Source organism: Mercenaria mercenaria, chromosome 9, assembly GCF_021730395.1.
Source record: "Mercenaria mercenaria strain notata chromosome 9, MADL_Memer_1, whole genome shotgun sequence".
Taxonomy (NCBI): domain Eukaryota; kingdom Metazoa; phylum Mollusca; class Bivalvia; order Venerida; family Veneridae; genus Mercenaria; species Mercenaria mercenaria.
In genome coordinates, this window is record NC_069369.1 from 56,429,600 (window position 1) to 56,449,328 (window position 19,729).

General features: G+C 33.1%; 1 protein-coding gene across 1 annotated transcript; it reads left to right on the forward strand.

The window, feature by feature from the left end:
• Positions 1–1,293: 1,293 nt before the first annotated feature.
• LOC123547144 (V-type proton ATPase subunit B) lies at positions 1,294–18,104 on the forward strand. The gene is made up of 14 exons (XM_045334001.2): positions 1,294–1,448; positions 6,263–6,318; positions 6,893–6,991; positions 7,784–7,877; positions 8,509–8,586; positions 9,428–9,567; positions 10,162–10,266; positions 10,795–10,892; positions 11,081–11,204; positions 11,789–11,939; positions 12,129–12,211; positions 12,666–12,770; positions 13,479–13,608; positions 14,083–18,104. The coding sequence occupies exons 1-14, from the start codon at positions 1,337–1,339 to the stop codon at positions 14,292–14,294; spliced, it is 1,587 nt and encodes a 528-aa protein (XP_045189936.1). The 5' UTR covers positions 1,294–1,336; the 3' UTR covers positions 14,295–18,104.
• Positions 18,105–19,729: the final 1,625 nt, after the last annotated feature.

The window sequence follows — 19,729 nt, forward strand, 5'->3', positions numbered from 1 at the left end:
TTAGGATTAAGCGTTCCTTTTGAAATGTTTCCAAAGTCCGCTTTCCCTGTATCAAACGCCCAAGAATGGAAACAATGCAGGTAGAATTTAGAGTTATGACCGATGGCAAAATGAACCAAAGTTCGATAAATATCTAAGGAATAAGCACGGATGCCCATGCTTTTTATGGTTTCTTTCTGATGCATTTATGCCCTACCATAATTAAGCTATTTATAACTTAGGATAAATGGTAACTACCAGTGTCAATTATCTAATTCACCCCACCTGATTAACTCCCCCCCCCCGCCCCCCCCCCCCCCCCCAGCTTGTATTCTTCTGATTAAGGACGTAGCTAGAATTGGTGCGAAATTCCCAAAACCGAATTTCTTCAAACTTTGGATATTGAAGGACAATCATCTAAGAAACAAAAAAATGCAATAAAAATCATAGGTCACCGGTATCGAAAAGGAGTTATCTGCCCTTGAAAACGGCATTTCCCCCAAAAATGACGTTTTCAAGGGCAGATAACTCTTTTTCGAATCCGGTGACCTATTATTTTTATTGCATTTTTTTGTTTCTTAGATGATTGTCCTTCAATATCCAAAGTTTAAAGAAATTCTGTTATTGGGAAAATTTTCGCCCATCTCATATACAGGGAATTCTAGCGTACGCCTTTAAGAGTAAAAAAATGATATTTCATGTATGCAACACTGGGTCTAACTCCACACTGAGTTGACACCAAAGAGTTCCGGGCTTTGGTGGCTGTTTCGGATAATAAAAAATACACAAGCCTAGTGTAAATAGACTATATCAATAATTCAATAGTTTTAAAAGTCATCAGGTATATGAAATGAATATATTTTATTGATATATTTAGGCAAAATGATGCGCAAATCTTGGTTTAAACACAACAATGGTCCTGACTCCATGACTTAGAACCCTTGTTATAAAACAATAGACTTAGAACCCCTGTTGCATAAACATAATCGTTGTATAATTTTTTTGTTAAAAAAATTATACAAATAGTGCAAAATACACGAAATTTGGTAATATGACTGTTTAAATAGTATACAATATGATAGCTGCAATTATTTTGGGAAAGATCACACTTCACTGAAATTTTACAAAAATGCGTGTTTCCAACATTTTTACTAAATGGAGATAGGTACCTTTTAGCACGGACCTCTTCAATTATTTTCATTTCAATCGCACTGGTAAAATGTGTTATGGTGTAAGGGAAGTAACTAGCCAAAGTAGGAAATCACGAGCAGGAAACGGAAATGTACATTTCTATTCTTTCCCTTTGCGGAAGTCATCCTCTCGTGATAAACGTATCACATGATCAACCAATGTCAAAATGGCTGTGAATATAAAAATTAAGGGTGCCACAAACGGTTTGAGCCAACAAGCTGCGCTAAATGAGCATAAACTAGCTGTAACACGAGATTATATATCTCAGCCGAGACTGAGTGAGTGATGATTTTATTTCCTTCAACACATTTTCAGTGCAGTTTAGGAGTTCCAGTTTACCGGTGCTTTGGTTTTATTTATTTTTTTTCATAATTTATACAGTGCTTTAGGGTATAGCGGATTTTAGGGTATAGAGGATAGATTGATAAATTTTAAATTTAGACTTGAATTATTGTATAAATTTTCATATCATTCTTTTACTGGCATGCAAACAGACATTCTGACATACATTTTAAATATTTGCTTGTGATATTTTTCATATGTCATCAAAATTATGTATCGTACAGTTACCTGATTCAGTGGGGCACCAGAATCGGTGTATTTTGTTTAAGCATGCGCCTTGTTTGAACAGGGAGTTGTATGACATAATAAGTTTTGGCACTGGTTGTGTAAACTTATTAAATGCATCACAGCTGTCAAACTTTGCAAAATGTGATTTTAAATAAAAAGTAATGATGACTTAAAATACCCATGTGTAAATTTTCATGAATTTCTTATTACTTTTTTCCACTCTTACAAAAATCTCCTCCACTTCCCACACTTTTCAACCATTTGAAACAATATTTTGTATGATGTAGTTTCAAGATCTGCCGAAATTATACATATATGGTAAAATAATATGCATTACCCAGAATTAGCATAGAGTAAGTGTACTCGGTTTCGCACAGTTCATGGTTTCGCACACCAAAGAAGTTTCCGTTTCTTGTAATGAAATACTTGCCAAGAGAAATTTAAACTGGTGAAATCAAGGGACCAGATCTCCTTTTGAATGTTCCTATAGTTTTCTAAACGACAAGCAGGCATCCTTATAAAAGACAAAGATATATAAAAGTGTAGTAAAAGTATCACCCAGACAGCATAAAATTAGACACCACTGAGGGTACCTCGCTTGTGCATGGTATAGCGACATCATTATGATAATGACAGCTAAAAATACAGTTTCTACAGAAGTATCAGTGTTGTGCAATTTCGATTCAACCAATATCCGTACTGTACAAAGAATTAGAGAATTTTTAGTCACGGTGTGCGAAACTGGGTACAAATATGTCCGAATAATGGGTCGTTTAGAAAACTATAGGAACATTCAAAAGGAGATCTGGTCCCTTGATTTCACCAGTTTAAATTTCTCTTGGCAAGTATTTCATTACAAGAAACGGGAATGTGGGACTTTATGTACCAGTCCACTTATGTACCAGCCCTTTATGTACCACTTTATGAGACTTTATGTACCACATATAAAATAAAATAAAATTTAAAAAAAATCCAGCATTAATTGATCTCTATGAATTGTTCCTTTTTCCAATTTTGTGAAATGCATTGTTAAACTGTTTAATCACTTTAAATATTTAATTTAAGTCAATTTAAAATGTTGGCCCATATTGTTGATTTAATCAACAATTTCACAGTAAATTACAACCAAATTATCACATATTATCACCTATGCACAATAGGTATATAGATAGAAAGTATAGCTACTATATAATATATGTGGTACATTAAGTCTCAAAGTGGTACATAAAGTACCTGGTACATAAATGAACTGGTACATAAAGGGTCGCAATAAATTACAACCAAATTATCACATATTATCACCTATGCACAATAGGTATATAGATAGAAAGTATAGCTACTATATAATATATGTGGTACATTAAGTCTCAAAGTGGTACATAAAGTACCTGGTACATAAATGAACTGGTACATAAAGGGTCGCACCCATTTTCTGGCTATATTGGAGAGCTAACAGTGGTGAGCAGATATCACATGAAGAATAACCTAGTGCATAAATAAAGAGCCATGTATCTATTCATCTGCCTGAAAATGCAAAATAATAAATTGCTTCCACATATTTCAGTTTATTTCAAGAAGTGTGTAAAAAGTGTGCGAAACCAGGTACACTGACTCTACAGGGTATTCCCAAAATTTCATCTTCTTATATATTTTTGTTGTAAAAAGTACTGTTTTACCTCCATTTGTTTCACATGTGAATGTAAATAAATCTTGTTTTTCTGCCAGAAATGGAAAGATTGCAGTTAAATAGTTGCATCTCATTTGTATTCACTCAATTTGGAGAAAGTAACCACAAAGAATGTCACCTTCATCCTCCTCTTATACTGCTGCTTGCAAATGGAGGCTAGACTGCATGGTGGTTTTCATTGCCATTGCTATGGTTTACCTTACTTGATACAAATATTACAAATCCCAGTAAATATATTCATGTTCATGATAAGAAAGTATTGCTTTTATGATAACTTTAATGTTTTGGACATACTTTTACATTTTAATATCACTTAATCATATGACCTACGAGTACACTGATTCAGGTGACGGCATTTAGACATACCGCTTATAGGGGTCATGTTATTAAAATGGCTCTGATTTTAAACTGAAAGCTAGTTTTAAAAAATTTGGATCTCTTTAGGATGCACAAGTAAATAATGTATCAAAATAAGTTCATTTTGATATATTTAACCCAAGCTTAGACAAATGCATAGGAGATGAATCCTTATCCCCACCAATACTGGTAACTCCAGGCTAAAATAAAGCTATCCGCTATAGACTAAATCAGTGTATATGTAAAAAACGTCAGTGAATGAAAAGTATTTGATAGAAATTTAAAAAGCTGAATGTTTTTGAAAAGAGAATACATTATTATTCTGATTTATCGTAAAGAAATCTTTGAAAGTTTGTTAAGATTTGGATTTTTAACTAATAATGGAAAAAATGACCAAAGCTATCCTGTACACCCTGAATCAGCGCATATGTAAACAATGGCGTGGAGAGAAAAAACACATCTATAAAAAGCTGAATGTTTTAAGAAGAATAGATGTTTTTTGTCTGATATACTGAATAAAAAATTAATATTTTCATTTCTTTGAATTGGAATGCAGGAAAAATCAGTTAGCTATCCGCTATACCCTAAAGCACTGTATGTCAGTATTTTAAACTTAGTTGTTCAAATGGAAATTTAATTTCACCAGTCAATTAAAATTTTCATATGTAACTAATGTTATTGTCACAGGGTGAGAAAAGATTTGGGTGTGCAGCCAGACAAGCGGACTTATAAATGATGTGGCTGAGGTTGTCTGCACAGTTTTGCAGACTGTTCAAAGAATAGATAGAGCTATTGGACTCACTCGTGCGTCGGCGCCTGCGCCCCAATTTGGCTAAGTTTTTGTATATAAGCTGGTATCTCAGTAACCACTTATGGGAATGGATTGAAACTTACTTCACACACTTATTCACTGTGATAAACTGACTTACATTGCACAGGTTCCATAACTATTTTGCTTTTTACAAAATTATGCCCCTTTTTCGACTTATAAAATTTTGGTTAAGTTTTTGTATGTAAGCTGGTATCTCAGTACCCACTAATGGGAATGGATTGGAACTTCACACAATTGTCCACTGCAAAGAGCTATAAAAATAAATAGATCGGCAACTTAAAATTTAGGTAAATTGAAAGGCATAAAGAGCAAATCTCGCCAACATCACATGCCAGCTGAATGAGATCTCGTTTTACCGGTGTATGAAACAGACAGCAGGAAGATAAACATTTGTGTTGTGAAAACCTTTCTATCAGATTGTTTGTCTATAATGATAATGGTGTTTTTTTAATGTTATTAGTATTTTCTACACGGGGAAGGAATGAATTTATGATTGAAAGTCTGATAAATCACCAGTTGTCGTTTGAAAATTGGACCCAATTCGGTTAATTACGTGCTGGTCGTAACGCCAGTGTAATACTTTAATAAGCGTCTGTTGATTTGATCACGATTGATCAAGTTGGCAAACGCTTCAATAAGATAACGCGCCGATACGAGCTCACACAAGATTATCTCCTGTTGCCATTCTGTGTATTTTATACTTCTTTGTCCACTGTCATGAACTGATATGCATTTTACAGGTTCCGTAACCCTGTTTTGCAATTTTACAAAATTATTCCCCTTTTTCAACTTTTATTTTCATTCAGCTGACAAGGCTGTTGAATAGTCGAGCGTTGCTGTCCTCAGACAGCTCTTGTTATTTAAAGTACCGAGTTGAAGAATTATAAAAAGTATGAAACGCAGGAAGCAAGGATTTAAGGTGTTACTTAAATTTTTCATTTTTCTAATTTGTTTGTTGAAAATCAATTTAGGCTTAATAAATGAATTATTTAGTTTACTAATTGGAAAAACAATGCTATATACATGATATATCTTCTATTACGACGTCGTTTTAATAGGTACTTATTGATCAGTTTGATGCTCGCTGTTCATATCTTGAAGAATTAACAGGATGCTGATTGAGATATAACGTAACATTTAAATGCTAGTAGTCTTAGGTGTCATGACTGGCATGCAAATCAGAAAAGTAATCTGTTCGATCATCATGCTGATAGACACTTTCTACTAATTCAGCTGATTGGGTTGGCTAAATTATTGTATGACCTGTATTTTATGGTTTTAACCTTCTCTTGAAGGAGAGTGAAGAAGGAGAGTGAAGACAAGCTAGGATATATACCAGTGAAAGAATTAGCATGCTGTCCTAAATGTCTTATTTAAGTTATTACTTGTACTACGAGAACAGACCTTTTACCAGCAACCCTAAAATAACCTTCCAGTTTTCCATCAGCTGAGAGGATGATAACATTTTTACAATACTGGTTGCTGGATGACGACAATATATATGAAATTTGGACCTGCCTGTCCTATGGGAAGATAAGAAAATCTAGTTTGCACTGCACAGTAGACATGAAGTTGATTTATTATTGTTCAATGTTGATGTCACCTTTGAATGAATTAGCATTAATTTCTGATTTAATTTATTTCAGCTTACAAGACAGTGTCAGGTGTAAATGGACCTCTGGTCATTCTAGATGAAGTTAAGGTACAGTATTTCTACTATGCAGCACAGTGCTTTTACTGTGTTGCTAAAGCAGTAACATTAAAGATTTTTTCACTTGCACCAGAACTGTACACAAATACATTTTGACCAAGTTCCTATCATAATCTAGACAGGTAAATGAACAAAAGTTAAGCAATTAAAACAGCTTCACTATTACACCAGTAACTAGATACATACACAATTAGATTAAATAGTTGAGCAAGTACTTTTAGAACTTATTTTCTTCTAGTATGGGTAATCCTACATGTGTCAACTGTTATATAGGTCATTTAAAAGTTTTGCTGGGAAGATAAAAGTGCTTGAGCTTCCTAATTAATGTACAAGAACTTGCAGGTTGTACTTCAACCAACCTTCAACAGTAGGAATGAAAGAGAGTTTAGTGACTTTGCCACAAGATAGACCATGTTAGAGAAGCTAATAAATTGAACAAAATGTTTCCAGTAACTTGTACAATAGCTTTTGATAAAAAAATATTTAAAAATTTTATTTACTAAATTACTACAACTACTTGTATGAAATTGGTGTCTTGTTTGATTCATTGTATTTAACATTTCAGTTTCCAAAATTTTCTGAGATTGTAAACTTGACATTGGCTGATGGAACTATACGAAGTGGACAGGTGCTTGAAGTCAGTGGCACTAAGGCAGTTGTACAGGTATATTTATAGTTACTCATTAGGCCACATTTAAAAAAGTCTTTGTTTACTGTTTCCCGACCTTACTTTTTAAAGTTGGGTAGGTTGGTAGGCAATTTTTCTTTACTTTTTTTTTTTTTTGGTGGGGGATTATACTTTTACCAGTAGATATATGATCATTTCTTACATAATATTTCTTCTGTAAAAATAAGACAAATGTGTATATGTTGTATGAAAGGATGAAAATAAATAATACAATTTAAACTTTCTTATTATTTTGCTTAAAAATACTTGAAATATATGCAGCACTTGTCATATTGCAACTTAAAAAAATTTGACCAGCATTGTCCAGTAAAAACTTTTGGGCGCAGCATTTTAAGCAGGTAGGTAGGGAGATAGCAAACAAACATATTTTTAATTTTGGCCTGAATAACACCTCTTAATGGCAACTGTATCCATATGAAGGTAGATACTTTCTTTCCAGTGTGTCTATCTAAATTTCAGAGCAATTCACCTTGTCTAAAGTTAAGCTCCTGTATAAACAAATCATTTTGATGAACAGCTTTGACATAATTATCAGCATATGAAAAGATGATGAATTTTGACATCATTCCCACAAAATGTTAAACGTCAGTATGTTGTCTTGTCTATTACTGCCCCTTTTTCTCCTGTCTTTTACACTTTGTTCCTTTTTCTCCTGTCTTTTACTCTGTGTTCCTTTTTCTCCTGTCTTTTACTCTGTGTTCCTTTTTCTCCTGTCTTTTACTCTGTGTTCCTTTTTATCCTGTCTTTTACTCTGTGTTCCTGTTTCAGGTGTTTGAGGGCACCCATGGTATAGATGCTAAGCACACAACATGCGAGTTTACAGGTGACATTCTGAGAGTGCCGGTGTCAGAGGACATGTTGGGTAAGTAACTTGTGAAAGGTTTTTACAGCTAAAATATTTCTTTTCTGTTTCATTAGCAGGATAAGTTGATATAATATTATGTGATCTGCTGGATTTCATTCTTGTTATTTCAAGAAGTGGAGTTGATTGTGATTTAATTGAGCTTTAAGCTTACTTTACTTGCAAGCTAAAATGAATGCTTTCAGTACTTCTTGTTATGGATCTAAGGCTACTTGGAATAAATAAAAGTATACGTGTCAAATTACATATGTGAGGGTCGTAGACATTTTTATGTTGGACTTTCATTTATTTCTAGGTGGATTTGTGTTAATTACCTTTGATTTGATGATACATAATTTACTAAAATAATAAATAAACTTTTCAATTGTTCATAAGTGTCAGAGTTATGGCTTTTATCATTTTCCATATATTGAGATCACAGGTGCTTAAAACATACTATTTATAATGTTCTATATGGGCTATATACTATATAAAAACTAGTGATTGAGATCAACTTTCTAGATGCATCTGTATGTGGTGAACACATTACTACTTTGATTCAGATTATATTTATGGTACATGCATGATGCTGTCCACTATATGAATTGTTCACATGTTTAAAGTAAATAAGCACAATATTATTATTTTACAGGTCGTGTATTTAATGGTTCAGGTAAAGCTATTGATAAAGGTCCTCCTGTACTGGCAGAAGACTTCCTGGATATTCAAGGTAAATAACTTGCTAAATAAGATCAATTTAGAATATAGAAGTGTTAATCTTTAGCCTGCTGGCAGCATGTGATTCTACCTTTGTGACCAGTGCAGACCAAGATCTTTCGCTATTCTGTCAGTAAATTTTCAGTGAACACCCCTTTGAATAATAAATGGTACTGCCAAAACTGAATGATGTACCAGTCCAATTTAGAAATTTAGCAGGGTAAAGGTTAAGGTAGTGAACCTGTTACGAAAATTGCAAATTTTCCTTTTTATGTCACATTCTCTGTATGTGATTGCGTCATTCTCCTGTATGAACAGAATGCCGGGTGCTTAGATGAGCTTCCTTATCGTATGAATGATGCAGAAATGCCGTACAAAAAAACCATTATCGCCCTAGTTGCCATTTTGAGTCCTTTACCTTAAACTTGAGGCCGTGCCTATTTACTCCAGGTGCATCAGAATCTTAATCTGTAAAATTTTGAACTCTGATCATACTCCCATCAAGCAGTGCAGGGAAAATACATTTGAAAGAATTGATATTTGTCATGATGATGATTGGGTAGCATTCATATTAAATAATGGTTGTTGAAGCATTCTTTTGGAAACAGAACTGCTAACTATAGGAAAAAAAACACAAAGAAAAGATTGTACACTAGGACATTGTGCTGATTCTCAGCAAATAACTTTGCTCTGCAAGGGAGTAAGTGGGGGAGCAGTGTTCTAGTAGTTAAAATGTCAGACAAGACATGAATAAGGTGTTTTATTCACCTTTCTATAATATTTAATATTGTTTTCAGAATTTTGTTGACAAACTGTTGTCCTTTTGCAAAAATTGTAATGATTTTCTTCTTCAGGTCAGCCTATTAACCCCTGGTCTCGTATTTACCCCGAGGAAATGGTACAGACTGGTATATCAGCTATAGACACTATGAACAGTATCGCCAGAGGACAGAAAATTCCAATCTTCTCAGCTGCTGGTCTACCACATAATGAAGTAAGTGAAATATATTGTAACGTTACTTTGGTTGAAAACTGCAAATATGGAAAGCTTATTAAATGTCTCTTTGAGTTAATGCTCGGGAAGAAACCAGGGTTGAGCATTACAGAACTGAGATTTGAGACTAGTCTGAAAACTGTAACATCCATTTGGTTTTGATTTTGAGCTTTGTCTTGCATTTGATCAGTAACAGAGCTGAATTTCTGAGACTAATCTCTGAGTTCGGTTTTATAACTAAAAACCAAGCTCTGATATCTGTGGAGGCATGCTTTTTCTGTGGTTTCATTTGGGTATTGAATACTTTCGGCATAAGCAGCTGATATCCTATTGCATTACGCTTCAAATATCTAGTAACAAAATTTCAGATGTTTGACAATCAGCATTTATTGAAACGTTTCCCAATACCACTTTATATCATGAAAGTAAAAAATGACAAAGAACTTCAAGCAATAATTTTATTGTTAAAGTGTGAACACTTTAATTTAACAAACTTAGCTCAGTTAATAGGTATTATATTGCAATAGTTACATGTATATTATTTAGCAGCATAATGTTATGTGATTTATTATGTATATTTACGATGCTTTATAGATTGCTGCCCAGATCTGTCGACAGGGAGGTCTCGTCAAACTGCCAGGAAAGAGTGTTATGGACGATCATTCTGACAACTTCGCTATTGTGTTTGCTGCTATGGGAGTAAGTGTTTGCAAGCTTGTTTTTGCTATGTTGTTGTGTCATTATTAGGCTATTTGTGAAAAATCAGTAATTTGAAGTAACATTGAAACTTGCTTAGACTTTCCCAGGCTAGAGTAATTTACCTTACTAAACTGTTAAATGATTGATGCATATACATGCATTACTAATATTACTTACTCATTTCTAATTTCATTTTAAGTTACAATGGAACCTAAAAATTCTGTATAAGTAACAAGTATGTGCTGTAAGATATTCATCAAGAAATAAGTACATGTACAAGTTCTTTCGCAAATTAATTTTGCACTTCTTAAGTTGCCACCGTCAAAAGTCACAGACTATTTTTGTTGCAGAACTTGTGCATAATTATTGACCATCCTGTATGGACACAGCATAAATTATCTACACCTATGTCCACATTACCTAAGTATCAATAAGTTTCATTTTAATAATAATTAACTCACACAGATATAAATTTCATATACGGGAAATCTGTTCCCAACACATATAGTTTATTCTTGTATGTTCTAGGCTAACATGGAAACAGCTAGATTTTTCAAACAAGATTTTGAGGAGAACGGCTCTATGGAAAATGTGTGTCTTTTCTTGAACTTGGCCAATGACCCAACGTAAGATATAATTATATTATTAATTTGTTTATATTTTCAGCATTTTAAATTGAGATGTCTTTGATTTTTCATAATCTTCAAATCTAGTTTTCAGTTGTAATTGGAAAATTAGATGAGTGTTAAATTGACTTCTTGAAACTATTTGATATCCTGATTACAAATGTATATGTTGTTGCATTGTCTTTCAGTATTGAACGTATTATCACACCACGTATTGCATTAACAACAGCAGAATTCTTGGCTTACCAATGTGAAAAACACGTATTAGTCATTCTCACAGACATGAGTTCCTATGCTGAAGCCTTGAGAGAAGTAAGTCATATTTAAATTGATTACGAGTAATTTCCAAGGTAGAGAAATCAAAATATTTTCTTTTCTAAACCTTTACTGTTACAACTGAAGATAAAAATTACATTGTATGAAATGATGAACATTTTGCCTATATGTATGTGCTCTCACTACATGAAAAGAATTTCAAGTACCGATATCAGAAAACATGAAATGCTTAGTGATACGTTTTTGGACAGTGGACATTGAATAATATGTTTGTCTTACAAAATGTTTTTAAATTCAGAGTGATTTGTCGGATTCTTAAAGCTCCAAATTAAACATATGAAGTTCAAGGTTGAAAATTATGAATAATTGCAGTCTAGACTTAAATCTCATTGACTAGACACCAAAACTGCAATTGACTTTAAATTCATCAACTTTATTTATATATTTATTTAATACTCCAAATGAAAGTCTGTAACAGTATATTAAAAGAAATGGTTATTTTGTGGGTGTCTTAAAAAATTTGAGTAAAACGTTTAAAATCGTAGTTTATCACAGTACACAAGTGTTACAATTTGATAAATGTTTTACATGTAGTTTATATTCATTTTCTCCGACAACAGGTATCAGCAGCTAGAGAAGAAGTACCTGGTCGTCGTGGTTTCCCAGGTTACATGTACACTGATTTAGCCACCATCTATGAGAGAGCTGGTCGAGTTGAGGGTAGAAATGGATCAATTACACAAATTCCTATCCTTACTATGCCAAACGATGGTAAGTTTAAGTTACAATCTAGAAATTAAAGCATTGATAGTGTACTAATTCCTTTATATTCAATGTCAAGTAAAACATCGGGATACTGTTTTCTAAACTCTGACATCATCTTTGGTTGTATCTGTAGACTGTCACTATTAAAACTCCTGTCCCTGTCAATTTTTAATGTACCATATTGTTAAATTTCAGACATCACTCACCCTATCCCTGATTTGACTGGTTATATCACAGAGGGACAGATCTATGTTGACAGACAGCTTCATAACAGACAGGTTCGAATCTCAGTTATTACTGTGTACATCTAGGTTTCATAAGAATTTCTTGCAGAACACCCTTTCTGTTAAGAAATTACACAAAATCCTGTGTAGTTAAACTCAGCACAAGGTGAAAATGGATGCCAGTAAGATTTTCAGAAATTATTTCTGACATTTCTAACTACAGTTACACCGACTTCTGCCTGTATCCAGAGCTCCGAACATTAATATTGCGAGTTACTTTTTTAAATGAGTACAACATTAATAAATGAAAGTACTGCGGAAATTTGGAAAAATTGGCTGTTATCTGGACCCCTTTGAAAATCTCATTTCAAAAACTGTTGTTTCTGTTATATTGTTTTCAGGAGCCTAGTATCAGACTTGACACTTACTTCTGACAGTATTGTTAAGTCTGGTGGCTTACCACATAGATCAGTTCTTAGAATATTGACAAACTATGTTTTTATTACAGATCTATCCACCAATCAATGTGCTTCCATCACTGTCAAGATTGATGAAGTCTGCTATAGGAGAGGGTATGACAAGAGAAGACCATTCTGATGTATCAAACCAACTGGTAGGCTTCTTTATTTTGTCTCTTGATGTTGGATATACGAGTTCATGTTTAAAACTGAATTGTGGATAAGTTTTTAAACATCTGAATCACTCAAGTTCCTTATGAGTTTTCAAATCGAAGGTCGCAAGTTTGAGTCCTGAATTAATGAAGACTGTGTTTAAGTTCATTTGTCCTGTGCATGTAGGAAACAAAAACATTAAGGTGAGGGAAATTGTCAGAGGAATTCTGAAATATGGAAAATGTGAACATTTCATTTCAGCTGGCTGTCATTGATCAGTTTTCTGAGAGACTGGTTTTAGGTGTGGATGGAAATGAAATACCAAAAATTGTTCCTGAAAAAAATGACTTGTTATACATTTAAAATTTTATTAAGGGTTTTTATTAACAATATTGCCAAGATCACTTCCCTTTCAGACATTATCTCCTTATTATGCAAGACTTATCTATGAAAAATATGCAGTAAAATTGTAAGGGAAAACTGCTCGGAGTTGAGAAAATATCTGGGAATTTGTGTTGGGACTATTTGTGGCAACACTGTATAAACTGAAAGTTGTCAGTATGTACTGTTTAGGCACTAAATGACTTGGTCTTTTTTAACATGTTAAATCTTTTTGTTGGTAATGTGATCTTTAACTCTGACAATAAATGTTCGTAAAATGACTGCAAGTACAGGTTTTGAAATACTGCAAATTCTCTTGTATATTTTAGTATGCTTGTTATGCTATTGGTAAGGATGTACAGGCCATGAAAGCTGTGGTTGGAGAGGAGGCTCTGACGCCAGAAGATTTGCTCTACCTCGAATTCCTGACTAAATTTGAGAAAAACTTTATTTCACAAGGTATTTACCTGCAGCAAGTGCATCTTTTTCTTCTATGCTTGTATTTTAAGGATATGATGCAAAACTATCGTTTCATCATAATGATATGATGCAAAGCTGTTGTTTTAAGGTAAATAATGACAACAGAACAGTTAATCTTTACTGCCTGTATAGTTGCTTCTCCTTGTCTCCTCAGTCAAGGTAAATTATATGAGATTTTCTCCTGTCTGGAAATGTTGTTATATTTACATAAGGAATAAGAGTATATCTCCAAAATAGCTTTTTTAGAACAAATTACAATAAATGTCATATATTAGACAAGTGTCACAATACTTGCATGTTATTTTGAAACAAAATGAAAATTTAAAACAATCAGTTCGTACACATACTATTTTAAACATGCTTGAAATTGTAGCATTTGTAACATCAAAATTACATCTTAACCCTGATGATTTTAAGATATTTCAAAGTTTGTTCATCTTTCTTTTTAAACAGGCCATTACGAGAACAGAACAATTTTTGAATCTCTGGATATAGGATGGCAACTTTTGCGTATCTTCCCTAAGGAAATGTTAAAAAGAATTCCAGCAAGTACGCTAGCCAAGTACTACCCGAGAGACGCACAGAAAGCCGCACAAAAAGCCGCAGCAGCGCAGCAGAAACAACCAGAAAAACAACCTCTTCCCGAGCATAGCACACAGTTATAGGAATATGAACATTATTTGTAAATTAACAAATTGGCGGACCATTGTCTTTGCAGACGTTTTGAACATTATATTGTCTTTTGAACATATATTGAAAGATCATTGTCTCAATTTCAATCTATTTCACATGGTTTATTCAATCTTAGTGAAGTACAAAATCTTACAGAAACATCTTTTTTCAGAAAATTGTTTATCGTTATATTTATATACTGTAGCATTGACCGTGAAAAATGCAAATGCATTCAGAATTTTATTCAGAATTGTTCTTTAAGCACTTCACACCACCTTGCAAAATAAATCAAAAGATTGTATAACAATTGTATGAGACTTCTACTGTAAGTGCAGATATTTAACTGAAAAGTTAAACTTTGTTGGTCAGATTTTGGTACTACTGCTTTTCCCCTGCATATCAGCAAATGACCGCATAGGGTGCAGAATCAAGGATGAAAACAGCAAATAATGCGTAACTTGGAAATGTAGCTAGAATTGATGGATTCAGTTAAATGTCTGTTTTTACAGTATTTGACTTCATGCAGAACTTGTGATATCTATTCAGCAGAAGTGAGCCTATTTGTATATTTTGGTCTTCTACTTATTGCTAGTACGACACATTTAGCTGAATGCCGTTCAGTTTTATGTTACGAGAGATGTAAATAATTTCTCTAAAGAAGTTGGTCCGTAGATACGAATCTTTCATATCATATAAAATGTCAATAAATAACGACATAATTGCAATGCATTTCGATCTGAAATTGTTGTTTAAACATTCCAGTTTATTTCCGATTCAAAATTTGCCAAGTGTTCATATATTTTGACGTATACTTGTGCCAGTTCACAGGAATCTAGGTAGTTTCACACACACACAAAAAAAAACATAATTAGACTGCAGAAATTAAAAAGAACTGATGCAAGTTTAAGTACTTTTGTACTGGCTATTGTAATTCAGAAATCCAGAACCATGACGTAATCATGTATATAAGGTCGGAGGCAGAACAGAAAACTCTTTATCCAGTGAAATAAAGTGTACTCGAGTTTTCTGTTAAACCTTCGAAATGTAGGTGTTATAACTTTGTTATGGTAACTAGTCAGACTTCAACATCTTACCCGTTATGATCAATGAATTGTGTTATCATCCATAACATGTGTTTTGATCATGGTATTGTGTCATGATCAATGAGTTGTGTTATGATTGGAGTATACTGTGTTATGATGAATCATTTCTCCATGTAAATATAGCAATAGTTATGCTTTCTACACAAATTTTTATAGAAGTAATATATTTGTGTACATTTAGTGTCAATGTTATTTGTGTTTATGATATTTATGTTTTTGAATGACGAAATTTTATATAAAGCACAGGTTTGAAGCCGAGTGTTGTTAAGAAAGTATTGTTTAAATGTATCATTGATTTCTGTTTGGTAATTGCTTTTTCTATTGTTTTAATTACCATGTTTCCAATCAGTTCAGGGTAGTACTATAGATATAATTATGTTATACAAGAAGACTGTGCTCTGTTTGCATATATGATAAACACTTAAAAATGTTAAATATTGAGGCTGCCAGATTTCTTTTACTTGAAAACACAAGCTGGCATCTCTTACTTTTTTGTATTAAATGGTGCTTCTAGCACATAGTGGATAACATACAAATTGCCACTCAGTTATATATTTCTGAATATGGTGAAAGTAAATTATTTGTTGACCTAGAGTTCAGAGGTTCCATTCCACACAGACCACAAATTTGACAAAAGTTCACTTTTCCACATTCTGTTAAATTTCTGGCAGTGTAAAATCACTATATTTTTATAGGGGGTTACTGGTGGGGTGGAGATTTACATTTTTTTTTCAGAGTGGCATTAATATGAAAAATTAAATATTAATGAAGAAATAAAAGTTTCTATTTATTTGTTATAGTAAGTTTAAATCACAAATTTAATTCATCACTACACAGCAGCCATTTCAGCCGTAAAACTGCATTTTAATTGTTAACAAAATAAAACAGTCTCACTGTATTTTCTGGTAAAAAGTCATAAGCCAGGTTTAAACTTTAATACATCCATCGTCAAATATTCAAGGCCCGTCTTTGTGACTGCAAACTTTTTAAGGATTAGATGAAAGTATTTAGTTTTCCATTTGGTTTCACTTTTCTTAATTTTAGAATGTCAGTCTTGTTTGTTAAAAGTGTATTCAAGAGTATTTTATTTCTAGTCTGGCTAGAATAGTAAAGTATTTATGAAAAGTCTGTAGTTAAGATTAAATGTGTTTGTTCTTGTTTACTGCAAATATGTTAATGATGATCGAAATTTGAGACCATTTATACTGTAAATTTTCACTATTTTTTATAGGTCCAATACTAAGGAAAGTGAACATTTTAATTTCTTTTAAAAAGCACAGAAACTGTTTCATTTTATTGGAAAATGAAAGTTGGTATGTAGAAATTCAAAATAAATCGCAGTATATGTACAATTATTTTTCTATGAAGTATGAAGAAAGTTAAAAAGACCTGGGGGGTCATTTTGTCGATTCATTGAAATTTCAACATAATACACATACATTTCTTTGAGTTCCAAAGACCTTCTGTAAATTTTGACCTGCCAATCTTCATTATTTAGTGTCTTGCAGAAGTCTATGCACTGGCTATGAAAAAAATTGCCAACTCACTTTCCCTTAGTAATGGACCTTTAAGAACTTATGCATTTACAACCTGGGAACATCATCAATGCACTTCTCCCATAAATTCTACTGGAAACTCTCCCAATGTGTTAATTTAGATATTCTTATGTAATTACTATAATATAATGTCTAAGTCAATTCAATTTGGTCTTAGAAAAGGAAAGGGAATATTTTTTTCCTGGTCTTAGAAAAGGAAAGGGAATATTTTTTTCCCAGTTCTAGGTATGAATGTAGAACGTATTTTGTGAAATGTATGGTTTCTTCATCCAGAATACTTGTAAACAGACTGGAATTGTTCATACTTGACCTTAGTTTAGGACACTTTTGGTCTCAACTTTAATATAGTGTAGTATCATTTATAGTATCATTTTCTCATACATTATTTTCTTCAGTATACCAGTTCTTCAGTAACACTTCAAAATTAGGAACTTTCATTTTCTCTTTAGTGGTGGTTTCGATAGTTTTTATGTTTCAGTATATGCTATTGTGCAGAGCACATTGGTTTTTAAAAAAAATTCTAACATAAAATTGCTGTTCTTGTGACTTTTAGGGGGTGTTTTAACAGGATAGAAAATGTGTGTTAACAGAGAGATTCTCACGCTCACATGCTGTTAAAAAACCTTTTTATATATGCGCGTTACATGGCAAAGCGTAACCGCATTACAGCCCCAAAACGGATAATTCAAAAGGAAATGACGTAAATGTGAAAAAAACAACACAAACATTCTCGTGCGTTTCATGGAAACTTACTGGCATTAAGGGATAATTTATTGGTTTATTTGTTTTTTATGCATTTATGTTAGAATAGCGTTAATGCATGTTCATTCCCTTGGGATTCTGCAGATGTTATAACACGAAAAAACATGCGTTATCCCAACACAAAAAAACACCAACAATATTTAACTTTAAATTTGACCAGTTTTTATAGAAACTGGGTAAAATATCTATATATTGGTTTTTGACGTATTGTAATGACGTTGTTTGAAAATGGATATGCCAGTATATTTTACATCCTCATATCATTGTGTCGTTGATCTGTTTGAATGTTTTTATATGTGATAGCATCTTCATAATTATGTCTGTGTAGTCAATAATGTAAACAAGCAATGTAAAAACAGGAAATAAAAATAGAAACTGAGAATATTCAGTTGTGTAATTTTGATGTCACCGTTTAAAGAGAGATTATATTGTCTTACTAATGTCAGTAAACCATTTTATTTCTAAATTACAACTGGAGTACTTTTTCCTACAGCTGTCAAAATTCATTATAGGATGATTGGCTATGTTCAGAAGATGAACCATTTTGTTTTGGGGTCAGAAGTACAAAGGTCAAGGTCATAATGCCTTCGAGATTGGAGAAGTTTCCCAACTACACCTTGAGAAGCTTAAACCTTTGACTGTTGAACTTGATAAAATTGCCGATTGTTAGTAAATTACCTCGTCTTTTCAGTAATATTGTCAAAAGTCAAGGTAACAATTATATTTGAAAGGCCTGTTTTGCTGCATATTAGTTTTACAAACGACTTGTATAATGCGAAATCATTGATATTCGTGGGGGACTAATTTTCATGGTTGAGTCGATCCACGAAACTTAATCCCAACGAACAAGTGAAATTCCCATTCATTTTATGTTCAGAAGTTGAAATCCACGAATTCATGTCCCCATGAAATAGTAGATTTGACCAAAACCACGAAATTTCATGCCCACGAAATTAAATGATTTCACAGTATATTAGTTTTGTCAGAATTTATGTCTCTCAACAGTTCTGGGGGTTTTTTCAGTCTGAATGGTGTAGTAAGATCACCTTGGGTATTATTTCAAGCACAACCACAACTTGGGAGAAACATCACCCTTCAGCAAACTGACTGAAATTATCAGAGGAATGTTTGCATCCGGAATGTGTCTTACATGAAAGAATTTGGCTCCAGGTGAGGCTCAACATATTTTGGTGAGAAACGAGTAATTTCAAAGTCTAGGGCCTTCACCACTTTGTGAAAGATTAAGGTTAATTTGGAAAAGCAATCATAACACTTGTACATTAATCATGGAAAGCCAATTACTTCAGAAAATATTTCAAGAATTCAGCTTGGATTAAGAGACATTACTTTACCTTGTAAGATGAAAGCAGGAAGCAGGTTCCCCTGTAAACAAATTTTCACAGAGTCCTATTATTTCAACTATCGAGTATTGGCATAAAAAATGCCACAGGTATAAATATCAATTTAGACTGAACTAGAGCTGCTTCTGAGAAAAGCGCATGTCTCTCACAACTGCTTAATCATCTAAATAGTAAGTCAGTCTTTATATACTGTTTACTCACTACAAATATACCTTTGAAGAGTAAAAAGGCTGGTTTTTTGTAATTCAAGGGCCATAATTTCGAAATGCCTGGGCCAATTTGGCTAGTTATCGAACTTGGCCATGGACTTATGGTCAAACACATTTTGTTAAAGTTTGGTGAAGATTGAATGAGAAATGTTTGACTTAGAGCGCGGACAAGAGTAACAAGAGTGCCAGAATGTCACAATATATGCCCGTCACAGCAAATTTCTTTACTCTAGTTGCTGTATTGCAAATTAATTTTAATTTTGTGGTTGTTTAGTAATCATTGTAAGTCTTTTGTTTTCTTAAGTCCACAAAAAAAATTCCTTACCAGGTAGAGAGACCTTAAAATACACCTAAAATTTGAAAGTAACATCTATGTTGTACCACAGAAAAGTGGTCTTGGTTTTTCCCTATGGTCTTGTATCTGACCTTTGGCCTCT